Source organism: Amblyraja radiata, chromosome 4 (assembly GCF_010909765.2).
Source record: "Amblyraja radiata isolate CabotCenter1 chromosome 4, sAmbRad1.1.pri, whole genome shotgun sequence".
Lineage (NCBI taxonomy): Eukaryota > Metazoa > Chordata > Chondrichthyes > Rajiformes > Rajidae > Amblyraja > Amblyraja radiata.
Window position 1 is genome coordinate 116,005,819 of NC_045959.1, and position 22,406 is coordinate 116,028,224.

The following is a 22,406-nucleotide window of genomic DNA, read 5'->3' on the forward strand; positions in this document are numbered from 1 at the left end:
CCATTCCCTGCATATCCCCTAACTCGAGGAAGGACATCCTTGCTATTGAGGGAGTGCAGCGTAGGTTCACAGGGTTAATACCCGGGATGGCGGGACTGTCATATGCTGAGAGAATGGAGCGGCTGGGCTTGTATACTCTGGAGTTTAGAAGGATGAGAGGACTCTCATTGAAACATATAAGATTATTAAGGGTTTGGACACGCTAGAGGCGGGAAACATGTTCCCGATGTTGGGGGAGTCCAGAACCAGGGGCCACAGTTTAAGAATAAGGGGTAAGCCATTTAGAACGGAGACGAGGAAACACTTTTTCACACAGAGAGTTGTGAGTCTGTGGAATTCTCTGCCTCAGAGGGCGGTGGAGGCAGGTTCTTTGGATACTTTCAAGAGAGAGCTAGATAGGGCTCTTAAAAATAACGGAGTCAGGGGACATGGGGAGAAGGCAGGAACGGGGATGATCAGCCATGATCACATTGAATGGCGGTGCTGGCTCGAAGGGCCGAATGGCCTACTCCTGCACCTATTGTCTATTGTCTATATCCATGTGCATCCCTCAAAGCCACCAACACCACTGTCGTATCTGCTTCCAGCTCCATCCCAGGGTGTGTGTTCCAGGCACCCAACACCCTCTGTGTAAAACAAAATTACTCCGCACATCTCCTTTAAACTTTACCCTTCTCTTCTTAAATCGATGCCCTCTAGTCCTGCACACTCTGTGGAATCCTTTTTTTTTCATAACTGATAGGAGCAGAATTAGGCCATTCGGCCCATCAAGTTTACTCCGTCATTCAATCATGGCTGATCTATCTCTCCCTCTCAACACCATTCTCCTGCCTTCTCCCCGTAACCTCTGACACCCGCACTAATCAAGAATCTATCTATCTCTGCCTTAAAAATATCCATTGACTTGGCCTCCACAGCCTTCTGTGGCAAAGAATTCCACAGATTCACCACCCTCTGACTAAAGAAATTCCTCCTCATCTCCTTCCTAAAGGAACGTCCTTTATTTTTAGACTAATAGGACGTACATGGTAAATGGTAGGGAATTGATGAATGCAGTTGAACAGAGGGATCTAGGAATAACTGTGCATAGTTCCCTGAAGGTGGAATCTCATGTAGATAGGGTGGTAAAGAAAGCTTTTGGTGTGCTAGTCTTTATAAATCAGAGCATTGAGTATAGAAGTTGGGATGTAATATTAAAATTGTACAAGGCATTGGTGAGGCCAATTCTGGAATATGGTGTACAATTTTGGTCGCCTAATTATAGGAAGGATGTCAACAAAATAGAGAGAGTACAGAGGAGATTTACTAGAATGTTGCCTGGGTTTCAGCAACTAAGTTACAGAGAAAGGTTGAATAAGTTAGGTCTTTATTCTCTGGAGCGTAGAAGGTTAAGGGGGGACTTGATAGAGGTCTTTAAAATGATGAGAGGGATAGACAGAGTTGATGTGATCAAGCTTTTTCCATTGAGAGTAGGGAAGTTTCAAACAAGAGGACATGACTTCAGAATTAAGGGACAGAAGTTTAGGAGCAACATGAGGGGGAACTTCTTTACTCAGAGAGTGGTAGCTGTGTGGAATGAGCTTCCAGTGGAAGTGGTGGAGGCAGGTTCGATTTTATCATTTACAAATAAATTGGATAGGTATATGGATGGGAAAGGAATGGAGGGTTATGGTCTGACTGCAGGTAGATGGGACTAGGGGAGAATAATTGTTGATGGCCTGTTTCCGTGCTGTAATATGGTTATATGGTTATATGGTTAATAGAAACATCCTCTATACATCTCTCTTTTCTAATTGGGTGGCTCATTTGTTCCAGATGAATAAGCTAGTTGAATAAGTTTAGTTTAGTTAAGAGTTAGAGCATGGAAACAGGCCCTTCAGCCCACCGTGTCCGTACCGACCAGCGATCTCTCAAACACTACTACTATCCTACACACTACAGAAGCCAATTAACCTGGAAACCTGCACGTCTTTAGAGTGTGGGGAAAAACTGGAGCCCTCGGCGAAAACCCACGCAGGTCACGGGGAGAACGTACAAACTCCGTACAGACAGCACCCGTAGTTGGGATCAAACCCGGGTCTCTGGCGCTGTGAGGCAGCAACTCTACCATGCGCCACCCGAGCATTGAAGACACTTTATTGAAGAGAGCTTAATTATGTGGAGACTTTATACAAAGACTCTCAATTATTCTAACTTTAGCATCTTGTGTTTTTGTTTCATGACCTTGTAGAAAGTTTCCAGAGCTGCCAGACCTTACCGAAGACAATTCAACTGCGGCTGATGTATCTTTACGGAGCAATTATCAGTGGCAGTAAAGTAAGCTCGGAATAAACAACTTAAAACTGAAAACTTCAACGGCAACTTCTTTCCTGCTTATGTTTACTTTCTCCCTCCCTGGGGAAGATAGTTTATTACTGAATATGGACATTGTTCTATACGATAAGTGTAGAGGTAGTTTAGATATTACTTTGGCATTTGGCTTGGTTCCCTTGGCTGGGCACTTATCCTGGTGTTATAGCGCCTAGTTAGTTTGCTAGTTAGTTAGTTAGTTAGTTAGTTAGTTAGTTAGTTAGTTAGTTAGTTAGTTAGTTAGTTAGTTAGTTAGTTAGTTAGTTAGTTAGTTAGTTAGTTAGTTAGTTAGTTAGTTAGTTAGTTAGTTAGCTTGTTAGTTTGTTTGTTAGCTTGTTAGTTTGTTAGTTAGTCAGTGAGGGAGTTATTTAGCGAGTGAGTGAGTCAGTTAGCTAGCTAACTAGTTAGTCAGTCAGTTAGTCAGTTAGCTAGTTAGTTGGTTAGTTGCTTAGTTAGTTACTTAGTTAGTTACTTCGCTAGTTACTCAGTTATTTAGTTCAGTTTAGTTTATTGTCACGTGTACCGAGGTACAGTGAAAAGATTTTGTTGCGTGCTAACCAGTCAGCGGAAAGACAACACAATCCCGCCATTTACAGTGTACAGATACATGATAAGGGAATAACGTTTAGTGCAAGGTAAAGCAGGTAAAGTCCGATCAAGGATAGTCCGAGGGTCTCCAAAGAGGTAGATAGTAGTTCAGGACCGCTCTCTGGTTGGTGGTAGGATGGTTCAGTTGCCTGATAACAGCTGGGAAGAAACTGTCCCTGAATCTGGAGGTGTGCGTTTTCACACTTCTGTAACTTTTGCCCGATGGGAGAGGGGAGAAGAGGGAGTGGCCGGGGTGCGACTGGTCCTTGATGATGCTGCTGGCCTTGCCGAGGCAGCGTGAGGTGTAGATGGAGTCAATGGAAGGGAGGTTGGTTTGTGTGATGCTCTGGGCCTTGTAGTCCTTGTAGTCGTGGATGGGAGAGGGGTGAAGAGGGAGTGGCCGGGGTGCGACCATGTACTTTGTGTGTTGGCGTTGATCTCTTCATTGGGTTAAGTGTAATTGGCCGGCGGTGTGACTGAACCCTGCCCCCTGGTCTCCTCCCTGCAGAAGAGTGCTCTTGTGGCCATCACCCCGACCTCGGTCCAGGCTCTCATGACGGTTCTCAGGGTCTCCGGCGAGGTGGGCAGCCTGGAGCGGAGGGAGAGCAGGCTGCTGCACGTTGCCTTGAAGTGCCTGATCTCAATGATACACATCCTGCACGCCAGCAACCTGGACCAGCGGCAGGTAGACATCAAGGCCATCCTGGAAGGTTACTTCAAGCTGCTGAATGCGGACAGGCCAGTGGCCTTGCTGGCGGAGGCAACACAGAGCTCTCTGGATGACGTCTTCATCTCACTACGCATCAACATGCTCAGTAAGTGGGGATAGAACTTAGATCATAGAAACATAGAAAATAGGTGCAGGAGTAGGCCATTCGGCCCTTCGAGCCTAAACATATAAGGTGGTTGCCGGAGGTTGCAGGTGGTTGCCGGAGGTTGCAGGTGGTTGCCGGAGGTAAGACCTTCCACTACCTGCAACCTCCGGCAACCACCTTCAACTAGCATCGCAACCGGCGTCGACTAAAAAATTAGCGATTTAAAAAACGGCAACCTATTTTTAGTCGCGGACGTTTTTGAATTTTTTGAAATAATGGCCGGAACATAGAAGAAGCGGAAACCACTTTCGACCATTAGGGAGACTGACAAAAACCTCCGGGAACCGCACGGAAACCTTGGGTGGGGCGCAAAGTCTCCAGAGGTTTCCGTTCAGGTTTCCTAAGTGGGACAGGGGCATTAGTGTGCGGGGATCGATGGTCGGCGAGGGCTCGGTGGGCTGAAGGGCCTGTTTCCGCGCTGTATCTCTAAACTAAAGGAGTGACTTCTCTGTTACAGGTGCTATCTCGGACATGTTAAACTGCAAGGACCGCCCTGCTCTTCAGGCCATCTTCCTCAATAATAACTGCTTTGAACACATCATTAGACTCATCCAGAACAGCAAGGTACGCACCTTGCATTGCGTAGACATCTCCTCTCGCTTGCTACCAGCCTGTATTCTCATCAACTCTTAAAGGTTAAACACCTGGGGGAAATAACGTGAAATTTTTTTTTTTTAAATAGAAAATTAGCTTCAATTCTGTAATGAATGGAATTAACAAAGTGCCGGAGTGAGTTTGCGGGACAGGCGGCATCTCTGGGGGGAAGGAATGGGTGACGTTTCGGGTCGAGACCCTTCTTTGGACTTAGAATCTTCGGATCACCGGTCACGGTGGCGCAGCGGTAGAGTTGCTGCCTTACAGCGAATGCAGCGCCGGAGACCCGGGTTGGATCCCGACTACGGGCGCTGTCTGTACGGAGTTTGTACGTTCTCCCCGTGACCTGCGTGGTCTTCCCCCAGATCTCCCAGATGTTCGGTTTCCTCCCACACTCCAAAGGTTTGTAGGTTAATTGGCTTGGTGTAAATGTAAAAATTGTCTCTTGTGGGTGTAGGATAGTGTTAGTGTGCGGGGATCGCTGGTCGGCGCGGACACGGTGGGCCGAAGGGCCTGTTTCCGCACAGTGTCTCTAAACTAAACTAAACTATTTTATTAATATGTGTACAGTGGAACTGCAGATGCCGGTTTATACCGAAGATAGATACAAAGAGCTGGAGTAACTCAGCAGGTAATGCAGCATCTCTGGAGAACATGGATAGGTGACGTTTCAGGTCATGTCTGAAGAAGGGGAAGATACAGAGCGCAGAATATAGTTCTCAGTATTGTAGCGCACCAGTTCCACAGACAAAGTCCAATGTCCGCAATGGGGTAGAGGTGAATCGGACAGCACCCTAGCTTATGGAAGGGCCGTTCAGAAGCCTGATAACAGAGGGGAAGAAGCTGTTCCTGAGTCTAGTGGTGCGTGCGTTCAGGTTTCGGCCCAACTTGCCCACACCAGCCAACATGTCCCAGCTACACTAGTCCCACCTGCCCGCGTTGGTCCATATCCCTCCAAACCTTTCCGCTGACTGGTTAGCAGGCAACAAAAGCTTTTCACTGTACTTCAGTACACGTGACAATAAACTAAACTGAAACTGAAGAAGGGTCTCGACCCGAGACAGAGGGTCGCCAACTTCCTCACTCCCAAATAAGGGACAAAAGGTCAAAATAAGGGACCTTTTGACGGCGGCAATTCCCGACGGCAATTCGTTGACAGACTCGGCCGTGGCTGGGTGAATGATGAGTTGGCCCGGGTGCTGGACTGCACACAAAGCCCAGCGGACAGCCCAGCCGGCGGGCCAGCTGAGGAGTTTTGGCCCGGGCCAAAGTCCAGTCCGGTGCCCCATCCAACTCATGAACCGATGATCGGCCGTGAGAAGAAGTAGTGTCGGCGGTAAGCGAAGGTCCGAAGGTCGGACAGCTAGGCCGGGCTGCCGACCGACGGGGCCACGGGCGAGGCGCTGGTGCTGCTGCTGCTGCTGCACTCCACGGGCTGCACTACGTCGGGATGGGTGAGGCGGGGCCGACAGTCCCCTCGACCCGAGAGTAGCGGTCAAATACAGGACAAGGGCAGTCCCGTACGGGACAAACCAATTTAGCCCAATATATACGCTATGTCCCGGCTAATACGGGACAGTTGGCAACCCTACCGATACATCACCTATTCCTCTTCTCCAGAGATGCTGCCTGAGCCGCTGAGTTACTCCAGCACTTTGTGTCTGTGTGTGAATTGATCTGGTCCAGTGGATTGTGCTTGTGTCAGTGTGAGGAGTGTGTGTGTGTGACCCAGTTCGTCAACAAGGGTCACCCTCTGTGCATTCTTCAAAGAAAGTAGGTCAAAGCTATTTTCGTTATCAAAAGACAAACTTCAAAAAATAAATCAGACGTTATAAAACCTTGCTTGCCTCACAGAGCCAGAGACCTCGGTTCGATCCCGACCTCGGGTGCGGTCTGTGTGTGTGGAGTTTGCACGTTCTCCCTGGGACCGCGTGGGTTTCCTCCGGGTGCTCCGGTTTCCTCCCACGTGCGGGTTTGTAGGTTAATTAACCCTCTGCCAACTGCCCCGAGCGTGTCGGGAGAGGGTGAGAAAGCGGGATAACATCGCACTGGGGTGAACGGGTGATCGCTGGTCGGCGCGGAGCCGGTGGGCCGAAGGGCCTTTTTTCCCACGCTGTGTCTCTCCACCCATGGACCAAACCGATAACACTTTACTTGTTTGACCTGAGCGGTGAGGTAAAAGAATGAGTTTATGTGGCATTGTCCTGTTTTGTGAGCTTCGTGTCAGTTCAAATGTCATGTATTTTATGCATTTTGTTTTTTTCTTGTCGCTATCCCATCCCTTCCTGTAAAACCCCACTCAACCTCTCCCCCCCTTGCCCTCGCCCCCCCCCTCCCCTTCCCCTCTCCTCTCCCCCTCTCCTCCCCCTCTTCCACCCTTCCCCTCTTCCCCCTCTCCTCCCCCTTCTCCCCTTCCTACTTATCCCCCCTCTCCCTCTCCCCTCTCCCTTCCTATTCCACCCCCTCTTCCCCCTCTCCTCCCCCTTCCTACTTATCCCCCCTCTCCCTCTATCCCTCTCTCCCTCTCCCCTCTCCCCTCTCCCCTCTCCCCTCTCCCCTCTCCCCTCTCCCTTCCTATTCCACCCTTCCCCTCTTCCCCCTCTCCTTCACCCCCATCTCTCCCCCTCCTCTCTCCCCTCTCCTTATTTCACCCCCACCCTCTCCCCCCTCCTCTCTCCTTCCTTCCCCCCTCCTCTCTCCCCTCTCCCCCCTCCTTTCTCCCCTCTCCCCCCTCCTCTCGCCCCTCTCTCTCCCCTCTCACCCCTCCTCTCTCCCCTCTCTCCCCTCCTCTCTCCCCTCTCCCCCCACCTCTCCCCTCTCCCCCCACCTCTCCCCTCTCCCCCCTCCCCTCTCCCCTCTCCCCCCACCTCTCCCCTCTCCCCCCTCTCTCTGACAGCTCTATGTCGGCAGTGCATCTCAGGATGACGGAAAGGGGGGCCCAGATCTTGCCACCCAGTTGCTGACTGAAATCAATCTCAGCAAGGTACAGTCGCTGCCACTGAACCGATGGGGAAAGAAGGGCCAGGGTCTGGTGTCAGTACGATGCAGGCGTGGAAAATCACCTCCACTTGCAACCCCCCCCCCCCCCCCCCCCCCCCGTAATCCCCCCGAAACTGTGTCCCCTAGGCCGGGTGAGGTGGGCGATCTCCACCTCATCGGGACTTCCGCGGCCGATCGGCGGGTGGAATCTGCCCCCTGTGACTTGGCCGGCCGGTATCCCGGCCTCTCGGTGGCCGCGACCTCCGTTGGGCCGGCAAAACGGATAACCCAGAGAGGTCCCCAGAACCAAAAGGTGCCGGAAAATCGATGGTGGGCCTGTACTGCAGGAAAATCCTTAAAAACAAAATTATTCCAGGAGCAAAGACCCGGTGAATTAAATCTAACGAGACCTGCTGCTTGCTGATACTACCTGGAATTGCTGCTTCTATTTCTCACTTGCTTGCATACTTGTGTGGGAAGCAACTGCAGATGCTGCTTTACACCGAAGATAGACACAGAATGCCAGAGTAACTCAGCGGGACAGGCAGCATCTCTGGAGAGAAGGAATGGGCGACGTTTCGGGTCGAGATTCTTCTTCAGACTGAGAGTCAGGGGAGAGGGAAATGAGAGATATAGGGCACAGCGGTAGAGTTGCTGCCTTACAGCGAATGCAGCGCCGGAGACCCGGGTTCGATCCCGACTGCGGGCGCTGTCTGTACGGAGTTTGTACCTTCTCCCCGTGACCTGCGTGGGTTTTCTCCGAGATCTTCGGTTTCCTCCCACACTCCAAAGACGTGCAGGTTTGTAGGTTAATTGGCTTGGTGTAAATGTAAAAATTGTCTCTAGGTTGTGTAGGATAGTGTTAATGTGCGGGGATCGCTGGTCGGCGCGGACCCGGTGGGCCGAAGGGCCTGTTTCCGCGCTGTATCTCTAAATTAAACTAAATATGGCGATGCAGGGAGATATAAATGAATGAAAGATATGCAAAAATGTAACGATGATAAAAGGAAAGGCCAAGTATTATGGGATGATTGGGGGTGATCAGCCATGATCACATTGAATGGCGGTGCTGGCTCGAAGGGCCAAATGGCCTACTCCTGCACCTATTGTCTATTGTCTATTGTCTATTGTCTAATAGCTGTGTGCTAGGTGAAAATGAGTTACAGACAATGAGACTCATCAAGATGACAGTGAAACTAGTGCGATGACTAGGGTGGGGGAGGGACGGGATACAAGGGGTTATTTGAAGTTAGAAAAATCAATATCTTTGTTGGTCACCCGTTCCTTTTCTCCAGAGATTCTGCCTGACCCGCTGAGTTACTCCAGCATTCTGTGTCTGGCTGTGCCTGCTTATATGTCTGACAATCGTCCGTATATCTCGACTAGGTTGATTGAAATCATTAATATCACACCACAACCAAAACGTCATTTACTTAGCTCAAGTGCAGCTGGAAAATATATAACTCTTGATCACAGTACATTATTACAATCAACGGGTATAAGCTGGTAATGGATGGTCAGGTGGATTTGACAAAGGTTCAATGCTTTGAAAACATATATTTCACAGAGAGTGAATCTGCGAGGAAACAGGCCCTTCGGCCCAACTTGCCAACACTGGTCCCATCTGCCTGCGTTTGGTCAATATCCCTCTAAAACTGTCAACAGACAATAGACAATAGACCAATCTGAAGAAGGGTTTCGGCCCGAAACGTTGCCTATTTCCTTCGCTCCATAGATGCTGCTGCACCCGCTGAGTTTCTCCAGCACTTTTGTGTACCTTCGATTTTCCAGCATCTGTAGTTCCTTCTTGAACATAATAGACAATAGACAATAGGTGCAGGAGTAGGCCATTTGGCCCTTTGAGCCAGCACCCCCATTCAATGTAATCATTGCTGATCATCCCCAATCAGTACCCCGTTCCTGCCTTCTCCCCATATCCCCTGACTCCGCTATCTTTCAGAGCCCTATCTAGCTCTCCCTTGAAAGCATCCAGAGAACCGGCCACCACAGAATTCCACAGACTCACAACTTTCTGTGTGAAAAAGTGTTTCCTCGTCTCCGTTCTAAATGGCTTACCCCTTATTCTTAAGCTGTGGCCCCTGGTTCAGGACTCCCCCAACATCGGGAACATGTTTCCTGCCTCTAGCGTGTCCAATCCCTTAATAATCTTATATGTTTCAATATGTCCTATCCATGTACCTGTCCAAATGTTTCTTAAACGATGGGATAGTCCCAGCCTCAACTACCTCCTCTGGCAGCTCGTTCCATACACCCATCACCCTTTGTCTGAAAAAGTTACCCCTCAGGTTCCTATTAAATCTGTCCCCTCTCACCCTAAACCTATGTCCTCTGGTCCTCGATTCCCCTACTCTGGGCAAGAGACTGCACTCACCCTATGAATTCCTCTCATGACATGGATCACGAGGGGAATAGTTAAGATTACCCCACATTCTCCAGCGCTCCAAGGAATAGAGTCCTAATATGTCCAACACTATAGCTCAGGCCCTCGGATCCTGGCAACATCTTTCGTAAATCTTCACAGCACCCGTTCCACATGAACACCATCCTTCCCACAACAGTGTGACCAACACCGAACACAATACTCTAAATGTGGGTGGATACCAAATGCAGGAGTAACTCAGCGGGACAGGCAGCATCTATGGAGAGAAGGAATGGGCGACGTTTCGGATCCAGACCCTTCTTCAGACTGACGTCAGGGGACAGAGATAGAATGTAGTCGGAGACAGTAAGACTGGTGGGAGAACTGGGAAGATGGAGGGGATGGAGAGAGAGGGCTATCTGAAGTTAGAGAAGTCAATGTTCAGACCACTAGGGTGTAAGCTGCCCCAAGCGGAATATGAGGTGCTGTTCCTCCAATTGGCGCTGGGCCTCACTCTGACAATGGAGGAGGCCCAGGACAAAAAGGTCAGATTGGGTCTTGTTCAACTGTAACATGACCTCCCAACGTCTGTACACAATACTCCGACTGATGAAGGCCAATGTGCCAAAGCCTGTTGACATGTTGTGTATAAGAGCAGAATGCTTCAAAGACACGGGCAACTTTAATGAGTCAGTTAAGAAGACCGCGTGGGTTTTCTCCGGGTGCTCCGGTTTCTTCCCACACTCCAAAGACGCGCAGGTTTGTAAGTTAATTGGCTTTGGTGAAGTTGTAAATTGTCCCTAGTGTGTGTAGGACAGTGTTAGTGTGTGGGATGATCGCTGGTCGGAGCGGATTCGGTCAGCCGAGGGGCTTATTTCCCCGCTGCATCTCTAAAGCCTGAAGTCTAGGGCCCTAGTGAGACCACACCTGGAGTATTGGGTGCAGTTTTGGTCCCCTAATTTGAGGAAGGACATTCTTGCTATTGAGGGAGTGCAGCGTAGGTTCACAAGGTTAATTCCCGGGATGGCGGGACTGTCATATGCTGAGAGAATGGAGCGGCTGGGCTTGTACACTCTGGAGTTTAGAAGGATGAGAGGGATCTCATTGAAACATATAAGATTATTAAGGGTTTGGACACGCTAGAGGTAGGAAACGTGTTCCCGATGTTGGGGGAGTCCAGAACCAGGGGCCACAGTTTAAGAATAAGGGGCAAGCCATTTAGAACGGAGATGAGGAAACACTTTTTCTCACAGAGAGTGGTGAGTCTGTGGAATTCTCTGCCTCAGAGGGCGGTGGAGGCAGTTTCTCTGGATGCGTTCAAGAGAGAGCTAGATAGGGCTCTTAAAGATAGCGGAGTCAGGGGATATGGGGAGAAGGCAGGAACGGGGTACTGATTGGGGATGATCAGCCATGATCACATTGAATGGCGGTGCTGGCTCGAAGGGCCGAATGGCCTACTCCTGCACCTATTGTCCGTTGTCTATTGTCTTAAAGTCGGCCTCATACAGAGTATGATGTGGAGCCTTGGGTCTCGTATCATGCTTAGGAGGGAGTGCAGAATAGTTTCACCCAAAATGAGTCCAGATCATTTGTGTGACAGGGTGTTGAGGCAGGCTATTGGCCTTCATCAGTCAGAGTACTCCGTATACAAGTTGGAGAATTCAGTTCAGTTTAGGTCTTTTTCCTCTTGTTTATGGCGTGCACAGCCTAAAGTTGTAGGACAACTTGTCCTATTTGATCTCATTTGATTGTGCACGCCGGGTTGATTGCATTCGTCGAAACAGGGCGGACCACGTGAAGGTTGCAATCTCCCACCCCTTCAGTTTAGGTAACTCAGTGGGTCAGGCAGCATCTCTGGAGAGAAGGAATGGGCGACGTTCTGAAGAAGACCCTTCTGATGTCCCGTTGAGTTACTCCAGCATTTGGCGTCTATGTTGTGGTGTGATAAGATAAGACTTGATCGCCTTCCATCACAGTGGGGAATGTGGAGGAGCCGCTGTGGTGGATGTTTGTGTCAAATGTATTTGTAGTTGTGCGTCTTGGTGCTTTCTTGGTATGACTGCATGGCAAACCTTGTCTGTTGCTAAATTACAATGATGATTATTAAGGTTATGATGTTCATGACTTGATTCCACATAAATGTGTTCCTGATGTTGGTTGAGTTGTGAATCTGTGGAATTCTCTGCCTCAGAAGGCAGTGGAGGCCGATTCACTGGATGCTCTCAAGAGAGAGTTAAGGGCCTGTCCCACTTAGACGACTCTTTAGGCGACTGCCAGGGACTGTTTTTAATGGAATTCGCCTACGACACCTGGCGACAACCTACGACAGATAAAACGTCGCCATTGTCGCCAAAATATTTTCAACATGTTGAAAGTTTTGCGGCAGTCACCTTATGGCCCTGTCCCACGGTGCGAGTTAATTCAAGAGCTCTCCCGAGTTTAAAAAAAAATCAAACTCGTGGTAAGCACGGAGAATGAACGTAGCGGGTACGTCGGAGCTCGGGGACGTCTCTTAGCGGCTCGTAACGCTAACGGCAGTTACTCGGGAAGACTCGCTAACGGCAGGTAAGCACGGGAAGACTCGTGAAGATTTTTCAACATGTTGAAAAATGTCCACGAGAGCCCCGAGTACCGACGAGTGGCCATTACCGTAAATCTCCGAGTTCGAATCTGGGCAAACTCGGGAGAACTCTCGGAATGAACTCGTACCGTGGGACAGGGGTTTAAAAAATCGCCAAAGTGGGACAGGCCCTTCTACCGAATCAAGGGATATGGGGAGAAAGCAGGAATTTTGGAATCATCAGCCATGATCATATTGAATGGCGGTGCTGGCTCGAGGGGCCGAATGGCCTACTCCTGCACCTATTGTCTCTGTTTCTCTGTGGGTGTGTCTGTGTGGTGCGTTGTCTTGTTTCCCTACTGTCCAACTCCTGGTGGCGTGGGCGTGAGTGTAATAATTTTGCACTGTCGCAGGTATTCGAGAAGGAGACTGGCTCCGTCACTGTGCACGCCATCAGAGTCCTGACGGCCATCATGAAGAACTCCCCCTCCGCCAAGGTACGTGGCCCAGAGCCGAGACGTCATCACCTTCCTCCCACAAACCCTCCGTGTCACCCCCACAGCCAACAATGGGCCATTGTGGGCTCCACCCTTCCTTCCTGAGGTCATTGGTTGCTAGCCATGCTTTGTTCTGGCCTATTCTTGCCTCAACTCCCCCCCTCCCCCCCCCACCTCTATCTTTCAGTCTGAAGAAGGGTTCCCACCCGAAACGTCACCTATTCCTTCTCTCCAGAGATGACCCTCTGAGTTACTCCAGCACTTTGTCTATTCCCCCTATTACATGTTTCCTGCCTCTAGCGTGTCCAAGCCCTTAACAATCTTATATGTTTCAATAAGATACCCTCTCATCCTTCTAAACTCCAGAGTGTACAAGCCCAGCTGCTCCATTCTCTCAGCGTATGACAGTCCCGGCATCCCGGGAATTAACCTGGTGAACCTACGCTGCACTCCCTCAATAGCAAGAATGTCCTTCCTCAAATTAGGGGACCAAAACTGCACACAATACTCCAGGTGTGGTCTCACTAGGGCTCTGTACAACTGCAGAAGGACCTCTTTGCTCCTATATTCGATTCCTCTTGTTATCAAGGCCAACATGCCATTCGCTTTCTTCACTGCCTGCTGTACCTGCATGCTTACTTTCATAGACTGATGTACAAGGACCCCCAGATCCTGTTGTACTTCCCCTTTTCCCTTATTGTGAGATTAATTATATATATATATACACGCACACACACACACACACACACACACACACACACACACACACACACACACACACACACACACACACACACACACACACACACACACACACACACACACACACACACACATATGTATATACAGTGGCGGACTGGGTATAAAAATATTGGTTACCTGGAGACAAAGGGGGCCCACTTCATCAGGGGCCCACTTGCCATCGGGAAGCTGACACCCTGGTCAGTCCGCCACTGTGTATATATATATATAAGGTGAATATATTTCAGCCTGAACAAACCAGATGACTGAACTGTAAAATGCAGACACAAGAAACTGCAGATCCTTTTCATGAGTTCGCAAGTTATAGGGGTAGCATTAGGCCATTCGGCCCATCGAGTCCACTACACCGTTCAATCGTGGCCGATCTCTGCCTCCGAATCCCATTTTACTGCCTTCTCCCCTTCCGTGTCTATCTTCAGCGGTAAGACTAGACGTGGTTACAATCGAGCCGTGCACAGCATGCGGGTACAGGATGAGGGGAATATAGAGCGCAGGATAGAGTCCAGTAAAGTCCCATTCAAAGATAGTCCGAGGGTCTCCAATGAGGTAGATGGGTCAGGACCGCCCTCCAGTTGGTGAGAGGACGGTTCAGTTGCCTGATGACAGTGAGCCAGTGGGAGAGAGAGGGGTGGGGAGAGAGGGAGGGTGAGAGTGGGATTGAGGGGGTGAGGGGAGGGGGGAGTCAGGGGGAGAGAGGGAGGGGGAGAGAGGGAGTGAGGTTGGGAGGGAGGGAGAGGGATGGGGGGGGGGAGAGGGAGGGGGGAGAGAAGAGAAGGGGGAGGGTGAGAGAGGGAGGGAGGGGGGAGGGGGAGTGCAGGAGGGAGGAAAGAGCAGGTAGAGGGGGGGGGAGAGGGGGGGAGAGGTGGAGTGAGGGCGGACGAGAGGGAAAGAGAGGGAAAGGGAGAGTGAGGCGAAAAAAAAGGGGGGAGGAGGAGTGAGGGAGGGAGGGAGGGAGGGAGGGAGAGAGAGGGGGAAGGGGGATAGAGGGAGAGAGGGGATGGAGAGAAAAGAGAGGGGGAGAGGGAGGGAGGGAGGGAGAAAGAGAGGGGGAGGGGGATGGAGGGAGGGAGAGAGAGGGAGAGGGAGGGAGGGAGAGAGAGAGGGGGGAGCACGGAGGGAGGGAGGGAGGGAGGGATAGAGAGGATGGTTGTGTTCGTACAACACTCACCTCTGCTTTAAACGCCAGCTGACCTGTTCCTTCCCCCAACAGGAGGTATTTAAGGAGCGCATTGGGTATCCCCACCTGTACGAGGTACTAAAGAGCCAGGGGGAGCCCACCACACGTCTCCTCCAGGAGCTGATGAACATGGTAAGTGGAGGGTACGTGACAATAGACAATAGGTGCAGGAGTAGGCCATTCTGCCCTTCGAGCCAGCACCGCCATTCAATGTGATCATGGCTGATCATCCACAATCAGTACCCCGTTCCTGCCTTCTCCCCATATTCCCTGACTCCGCTATTTTTAAGAGCCCTATCTAGCTCTCTCTTGAAAGCATCCAGAGAACCTGCCTCCACTGAGGCAGAGAATTCCACAGACTCACCATTCTCTGTGAGAAAAAGTGTTTCCTCGTCTCCGTTGCTCGGGGCTCACTACGCTGGGGGCAGCACCAACACCATGAACGGCAGGGCCCTGGGGAGCGGTGTAGAGCAGAGGGATCCAGGTACACAGGTACCTGCCAGTGGCCCCACAGGTAGACAGGGAATGTTGTAGAACAGAGGGATAACTGGGTGGGCAACTCCGGTGGTGGGTGTGTGGGCGCCTGCGAGGCCGATTCACTGGGTGTTTTCAGGAGAGAGTTCGATTTAGCTCTTGGGGCTAACGGAATCAAGGGATTGGGGAGAAAGCATGAACGGGGTACTGAGTTTAGATGATCGGCCAAGATCACATTGAATGGTGGTGCTGGCTCGAAGGGCTAAATGGCCTACTCCTGCACATTTGCTCATTGTTTCTATGTATATGTAACTAGTGGTGTACGGGTATGTAACTAGTTGGTGTATAGGTGTGTAACTAGTGGTGTATGGCTGTGTAACTAGTTGGTGTGTGTGTGTACTGTAACTGTGTGTGTGTGTGTGTGTACTGTAACTGTGTGTGTGTGTACTGTAACTGTGTGTGTGTACTGTAACTGTGTGTGTGTGTGTGTGTACTGTAACTGTGTGTGTGTGTGTGTGTGTGTACTGTAACTGTGTGTGTGTGTGTGTACTGTAACTGTGTGTGTGTGTGTGTGTGTGTGTGTGTGTGTGTACTGTAACTGTGTGTGTGTGTGTATACTGTGTATGTGTGTATACTGTGTGTATACTGTGTGTATACTGTGTGTATACTGTAATTGCTGGTGTATGTGTGTACACTGTAACTGTGTGTGTGTGTGTGTATACTGTGTATGTGCGTATACTGTGTGTGTGTGTGTATACTGTAATTGCTGGTGTATGTGTGTACACTGTAACTGTGTGTGTGTGTGTATACTGTGTATGTGTGTATACTGTGTGTATACTGTGTGTATACTGTAATTGCTGGTGTATGTGTGTACACTGTAACTGTGTGTATACTGTGTATGTGTGTATACTGTGTGTATACTGTGTGTATACTGTAATTGCTGGTGTATGTGTGTACACTGTAACTGTGTGTGTACTGTAACTGTGTGTGTGTGTGTGTATACTGTGTATGTGCGTATACTGTGTGTATACTGTGTGTATACTGTAATTGCTGGTGTATGTGTGTACACTGTAACTGTGTGTGTGTGTGTATACTGTGTGTGTGTGTATACTGTGTGTATACTGTGTGTATACTGTAATTGCTGGTGTATGTGTGTACACTGTAACTGTGTATGGGTACAGTAAGTGTCCTGATTATGTCCCCACTTGGCGCCAGGCTGTAGAGGATGAGAGTACATGCGAGCACACGGTGATCAGCAATGAGCAGCCGCTGCTGATGTTGGCCCAGTGGCTGCCGGAGCTGACCTCCCGTGAGCGGCAGATCCTGGTGTCGGAGTGGCTGAAGAAGGTGTGCGGCGCCTCGCTGCGGGCGCGGATGACGGGCGTGAAAGCGGGCATGCTGCCGGCCGCGCTGGCCTCCCTCGGCCACCACCCGCGGCTGGACCGCAAGTGCGGGGACAACCTGGTCGACCTGCTCCAGTCGCTCGGCAGCCTCTCCATCCAGCCGGCCGAGCTCCGGCAGCTGGTCAAACTCCTGCGGGTGGAGGAGGAGGAGGAGGGGGGGGGCGCGGCGCACCCTTACACCGCCCGCGTGGTCCGGGCGCTGTCCGCCATGGCCGACAGCAACGGCTCCGACAGCGCGCTCCAGTACTTCGACCTGACGCCCAGCATGGCCGGGATAATGGTTCCCACCATCCACAAGTGGCCAGGGAACAGCTTTGCCTTCCACACCTGGCTCTGCCTCAACCAGGAACAAGACGACCTCTACCTGTTGAAACACAGACCCAAGAGGAAACAACTTTACAGGTAAGAATTGGAAAAGAGGGGATCTTATTGAAACAGGGGTTAAGGGATAGGACACGCTCAAGAGATTCAAGAGAGTTTATTGTCATGGGTCCCAGATAGGACAATGACATTCTTGCTTTGCTTCAGCACAACAGAATATTGTAGGCAGAAATAAATACAGAACAGATCAGTCTATACACACATCAATAAGCATGTTGGGGGAGTCCAGAACCCAGGGCCACAGTTTAAGAATAAGGGGTAAGCCATTTAGAACAGAGATGAGAAAAAATGTTTTCACCCAGAGAGTTGTGAGTCTGTGGAATTCTCTGCCTTGGTGGAGGCCAATTCTCTGGATACTTTCAAGAGAGAGCTAGATAGGGCTCTTGAAGATAGCGGAGTCAGGGGATATGGGGAGAAGGCAGGAACGGGGTACTGATTGTGGATGATCAGCCATGATCACATTGACAGGCGGTGCTGGCTCGAAAGGCCGACTGGCCTACTCCTGCACCTATTGTCTATTGACCAGTGACCAATGATACTTTATTGTCCAGGAAGGGACTGCAGATGCTGGTTTAAGCCGAAGATAGACACAAAATGCTGGAGTAGCTCAGTGGGACAGGCAGCATCTCTGGCGAGAAGGAATGGGTGACGTTTCGGATTGAGACCCTTTCATGAAACGTCACCCATTCCTTCTCTCCAGAGATGCTGCCTGTCCCGCTGAGTTACTCCAGCCTTTTGTGTCTATCTTCATACTTTATTGTTCCTTGTAGCTGGGGACAGTCCTGGAGCGGGCCATGGGGCCCCATAGTCACAGAGTCATAGAGTAATACAGCGTGGAAACAGGCCCTTCGGCCCAACTTGGTCCCAGCTACAATGTCCGACTAGCTGGAGTAACTCAGCGGGTCAGTGATGCGTTTTGTTTGGCATTCAATCCGGGCGGTGGGTGTATGGAACGGGCTGCAGGTAACACAACAAGTGGTTGAGGCAGGGACTATCGCGACATTTGAGAAACAACTATACAGGTACATGGATAGGACAGGTTTAGAGGGATATCGCAGACAAGTGGGACTAGTGTTCTTTCTTATAAAATCTTTTTATTCGTTTTTTTTTCAAAAGCAAAAACAAGACACCAAAAAAGTAATGATAAACTTAACAGTGATATTGATACATAGGGATCAGGGTTACATTAATGGCAGATACAACCTAAATATGAGTCCAGTTTCAAAATACACATTGAATATAGATCTCCCGGTCTCTATGTAAATATAGTTAAGTGTTTAAAAGAAAACTTGTATGTAGAAAAACTAAAAGATAAAGAGAAGGAAAAAAGAGAAAATAAGAGAAAAAACTAAAAAACAAAACTAAAGAGAAAAAAAAAGGAAAAAAGAAATAAAAAAAACAAAAAGAAAAAAAAAAAAAAAAAAAAAAAAAAAAAAAAAAAAGAAAAACAGAATCTGGGCTGCAAAAAGTTTCACCAACTTAAGTCCCTGTTTGTCGTCAAGTCCGTTCCACCGTATACCAGTAAAAAAAATTATTATAACAGTTGGAGAGGGGACAGTTTATATCATATCCCAAGTCCTATCAAATTTAACCGAGGGTTCAACAATGTCACTCCTCATTTTTTCTAAATTTAAATATGATATCGTTTCAGAGGGACTAGTGTTGATGGGACATGTTGGTCGGTGTGGGCAAGTTGGGCTGAAGGGTCAGTTTCCACGCTGTATCACTCGATTAAAAACCATACAACAGACCTCACCTTGGCAGTAGACAAGGGGCGACACGGTGGCGCAGCGGGTAGAGCTGCTGCCGCACAGCGCCAGAGACCTGAATTTGATCCTGACTATGGGTGCTGCCTGTACGGAGTTTGTACGTTCTCCCCGTGACCTGTGTGGGTTTTCTCCGGGTGCTCCAGTTTCCTCCCGCACTCCAAAGACGTGCAGGTTTGTAGGCCCATTATCTTCAGTGAAGATTGTAAATTATCCCTAGTGTGTGTGTGTGTGTGTGTGTGTGTGTGTGTGTGTGTGTGTGTGTGTAGGATAGTGTCAGTGTGTGGGCATCGCTGGTCAGTGCGGACTCGGTGGGCCGAAGGGCCTGTTTCCACGCTCTATCTCTAAACGAATCTACACCAAGGATCAATGGTTCGATGTTTAAGAAAGAACTGCAGATGCTGGAAAAAACTAAGGTAGATAAAAATGCTGGAGAAACTCAGCAGGTGAGGCAGCATTTATGGAGCGAAGGAATAGGTGACGTTTCGGGTTGAAACCCTTCTTCAGACTGATGTGGGGGGGGGGGAGAAGAAAGGAAGAGGCGGAGACAGTGGGCTGTGGGGGAGCTGGGAAGGGGAGGGGAAGGAGGGAGAAAGCAGGGACTACCTGAAATTGGAGAAGTCAATGTTCATACCGCTGGGGTGTAAACTGCCCAAGCGGAATATGAGGTGCTGCTCCTCCAATTTGCGGTGGGCCTCACTCTGGCCATGGAGGAGGCCCAGGACAGAAAGGTCGGATTCGGAATGGGAGGGGGAGTTGAAGTGTTGAGCCACCGGGAATGATATGATACTTTATTGTCACTTGCACTGTACCTAGCCACAGTGAAATGCTTTGCTTTGCGTACAACCTGATTAATCCACGCAGCAAGACTCAAGGTGGCGTAGCGGTAGAGTTGCTGCCTCACAGCGCCAGAGACCTGGGTTCGACCCTGGCTACACGTGCTGTCTCTACAGAGTTTAGTTTAGAGATACAGCGCGGAAACAGCCCCTTTTGGCCCATCGGGTCCGTGCTGACCAGCGATCCCCGCACATTAACACTACCCTGCACCCTCCTAGGGACAATTTGTACATTTACACCATGCCAAATAACCTATAGACCTGCACATCTTAGGAGTGTGGGAGGAAACATAGACATAGAAACATAGAAAATAGGTGCAGGAGTAGGCCATTCGGCCCCTCGAGCCTGCACCGCCATTCAATATGACCATGGCTGATCATCCAACTCAGTATCCTGTACCTGCCTTCTCTCCATACCCCCTTATCCCTTTAGCCACAAGGGCCACATCTAACTCCCTCTTAAATATAGCCAATGAACTGGCCTCAACTACCTTCTGTGGCAGAGAATTCCACAGATTCACCACTCTCTGCGTGAAAAATGTTTTTCTCATCTCGGTTCTAAAGGATTTCCCCTCTACCCTTAAGCTGTGACCCCTTGTCCTGGACTTCCCCAACATTGGGAACAAACTTCCTGCATCTAGCTTGTCCAATCCCTTAAGAATTTTGTAAGTTTCTATAAGATCCCCCCTCAATCTTCTATATTCTAGCGAGTACAAACCGAGTCTATCCAGTCTTTCTTCATAAGAAAGTCCTGACATCCCAGTAATCAGTCTGGTGAACCTTCTCTGTACTCCCTCTAGGGCAATAATGTCCTTCCTCAGATTTGGAGACCAAAACTGTACGCAATACTCCAGGTGTGGTCTCACCAAGACCCTGTACAACTGCAGTAGAACCTCCCTGCTCCTATACTCAAATCCTTTTGCTATGAATGCCAACATACCATTCACTTTCTTCACTGCCTGCTGCACCTGCATGCCTACTTTCAATGACTGGTGTACCATGACACCCAGGTCTCGTTGCATCTCCCCTTTTCCTATGAAGCTGATGATCTCAGAGAAAACCCACGCAGGTCACGGGGAGAACATACAAACTCCGTACAGACAGCACCCGTAGTGGGGATCGAACACGGGTCTCCGGCGCTGCATTCGCTGTGATGCTGCACCACCGTATTCGCCCCGTGACTGCCGCTGTCGTTCCTGGTGTCTCTGTGTAACAAGCTGGTTGCCTTGTTCTCTCCTCCTCTCTCCTGCAGTTTCTTCACAGCCAGTGGCACAGGCTTCGAGGCTTTCTTCACCGTGGACGGGATGTTGGTTGTCGCCGTTTGCACCAAGAGAGAATACATGACCGTGGCTGTCCCTGACTTCACCTTCAGCGATTCAACCTGGGTATGTTCATTCCCCGGATGGCAGGACTGACATCTGATGAAAGAATGGGTCAACTGGGCTTGTATTCACTTGAATTCAGAAGGATGAGCGGGCATCATAGAGACATATAAAATTCTTAAGGGATTGGACAGGCTAGGTACAGAAAGAGGACATTCGGCCCATCAAGTGTACTACGCCATTCAAATCATGTCAGATCTATCTCTCCCTCCTAACCCCATTCTCCTGCCTTCTCCCCATAACCCCTGACACCCGTACTGATCAACAATCTTCCAATCTCCGCTTTAAAAATATCCATTGGACTTGGGCTCCACAGCCTACAGTGGCCATGACTTCCACAGATTCACCACCCTCTGGCTGAGGTTAATTCCCGGGATGGCGGGACTGTCATATGCTGAGAGAATGGAGCGGCTGGGCTTGTATACACTGGAGTTTAGAAGGATGAGAGGGAATCTTATTGAAACATATAAGATAATTAAGGGTTTGGACACGCAAGGCAGGAAACATGTTCTCGATGTTGGGGGAGTCCAGAACCAGGGGCCACAGATTAAGAATAAGGGGTAAGCCATTTAGAATGGAGATGAGGAAACACTTTTTCACACAGAGAGTGGTGAGTCTGTGGAATTCTCTGCCTCAGAGGGCAGTGGAGGCCGGTTCTCTGGATACTTTCAAGAGAGAGTTAGATAGGGCTTTTAATGTTAGCGGAGTCAGGGGATATGGGGAGAAGGCAGGAACGGGGTCCTGATTGTGGATGGTACACAAAAATGCTGGAGAAACTGAGTGGGTGCAGCAGCATCTATGGAGCGAATAGATGCTGCTGCACCCGCTGAGTTTCTCCAGCATTTTTGTGTACCTTCGATTTTCCATCATCTGCAGTTCCTTCTTAAATACTGATTGTGGATGATCAGCCATGATCACATTGAATGGCAGTGCTGGCTCGAAGGGCCGAATAGAAACATAGAAACATAGAAATTAGGTGCAGGAGTAGGCCATTCGGCCCTTCGAGCCTGCACCGCCATTCAATATGATCATGGCTGATCATCCACTCAGTATCCCGTACCTGCCTTCTCTCCATACCCTCTGATCCCCTTAGCCACAAGGGCCACATCTAACTCCCTCTTAAAAAAAGGAGAATGGCCTACTCCTGCACCTATTTGTCTATTGTCTATTGTCTAAAGAAATTCCTCCTCATCTCCTTTAATTCCGAGGCTATGATCTCAGCGAGTAGAGACCCAGGGCCGTCGAACGCTCATCGTATATTAACCCACTCATTCTGTGTTTGGTCCATAGCCTACTAAACCACTCCTATCCTTGTACCTGTCCAAACTGTATGTCAAATCTTCATCTTATCTGAACTTTAAGATTGTAGAGTCATTGTCATTGTCATAGAGTGATACAGCATG

At 49.6% G+C, this 22,406-nt stretch overlaps 1 protein-coding gene across 1 annotated transcript in view; it reads left to right on the forward strand.

Moving 5' to 3' along the window:
• Positions 1-22,406, forward strand: part of nbeal2 (neurobeachin like 2) — a 177,768-nt gene that overhangs the window by 50,142 nt on the left and 105,220 nt on the right. The window contains exons 7-14 of the mRNA XM_033020421.1: positions 2,231-2,316; positions 3,446-3,752; positions 4,270-4,376; positions 7,303-7,389; positions 12,739-12,822; positions 14,795-14,893; positions 16,451-17,040; positions 20,874-21,006. Coding sequence (XP_032876312.1) covers positions 2,231-2,316; positions 3,446-3,752; positions 4,270-4,376; positions 7,303-7,389; positions 12,739-12,822; positions 14,795-14,893; positions 16,451-17,040; positions 20,874-21,006 — 1,493 coding nt within the window. The remainder of the gene's footprint in view (positions 1-2,230; positions 2,317-3,445; positions 3,753-4,269; positions 4,377-7,302; positions 7,390-12,738; positions 12,823-14,794; positions 14,894-16,450; positions 17,041-20,873; positions 21,007-22,406) is intronic.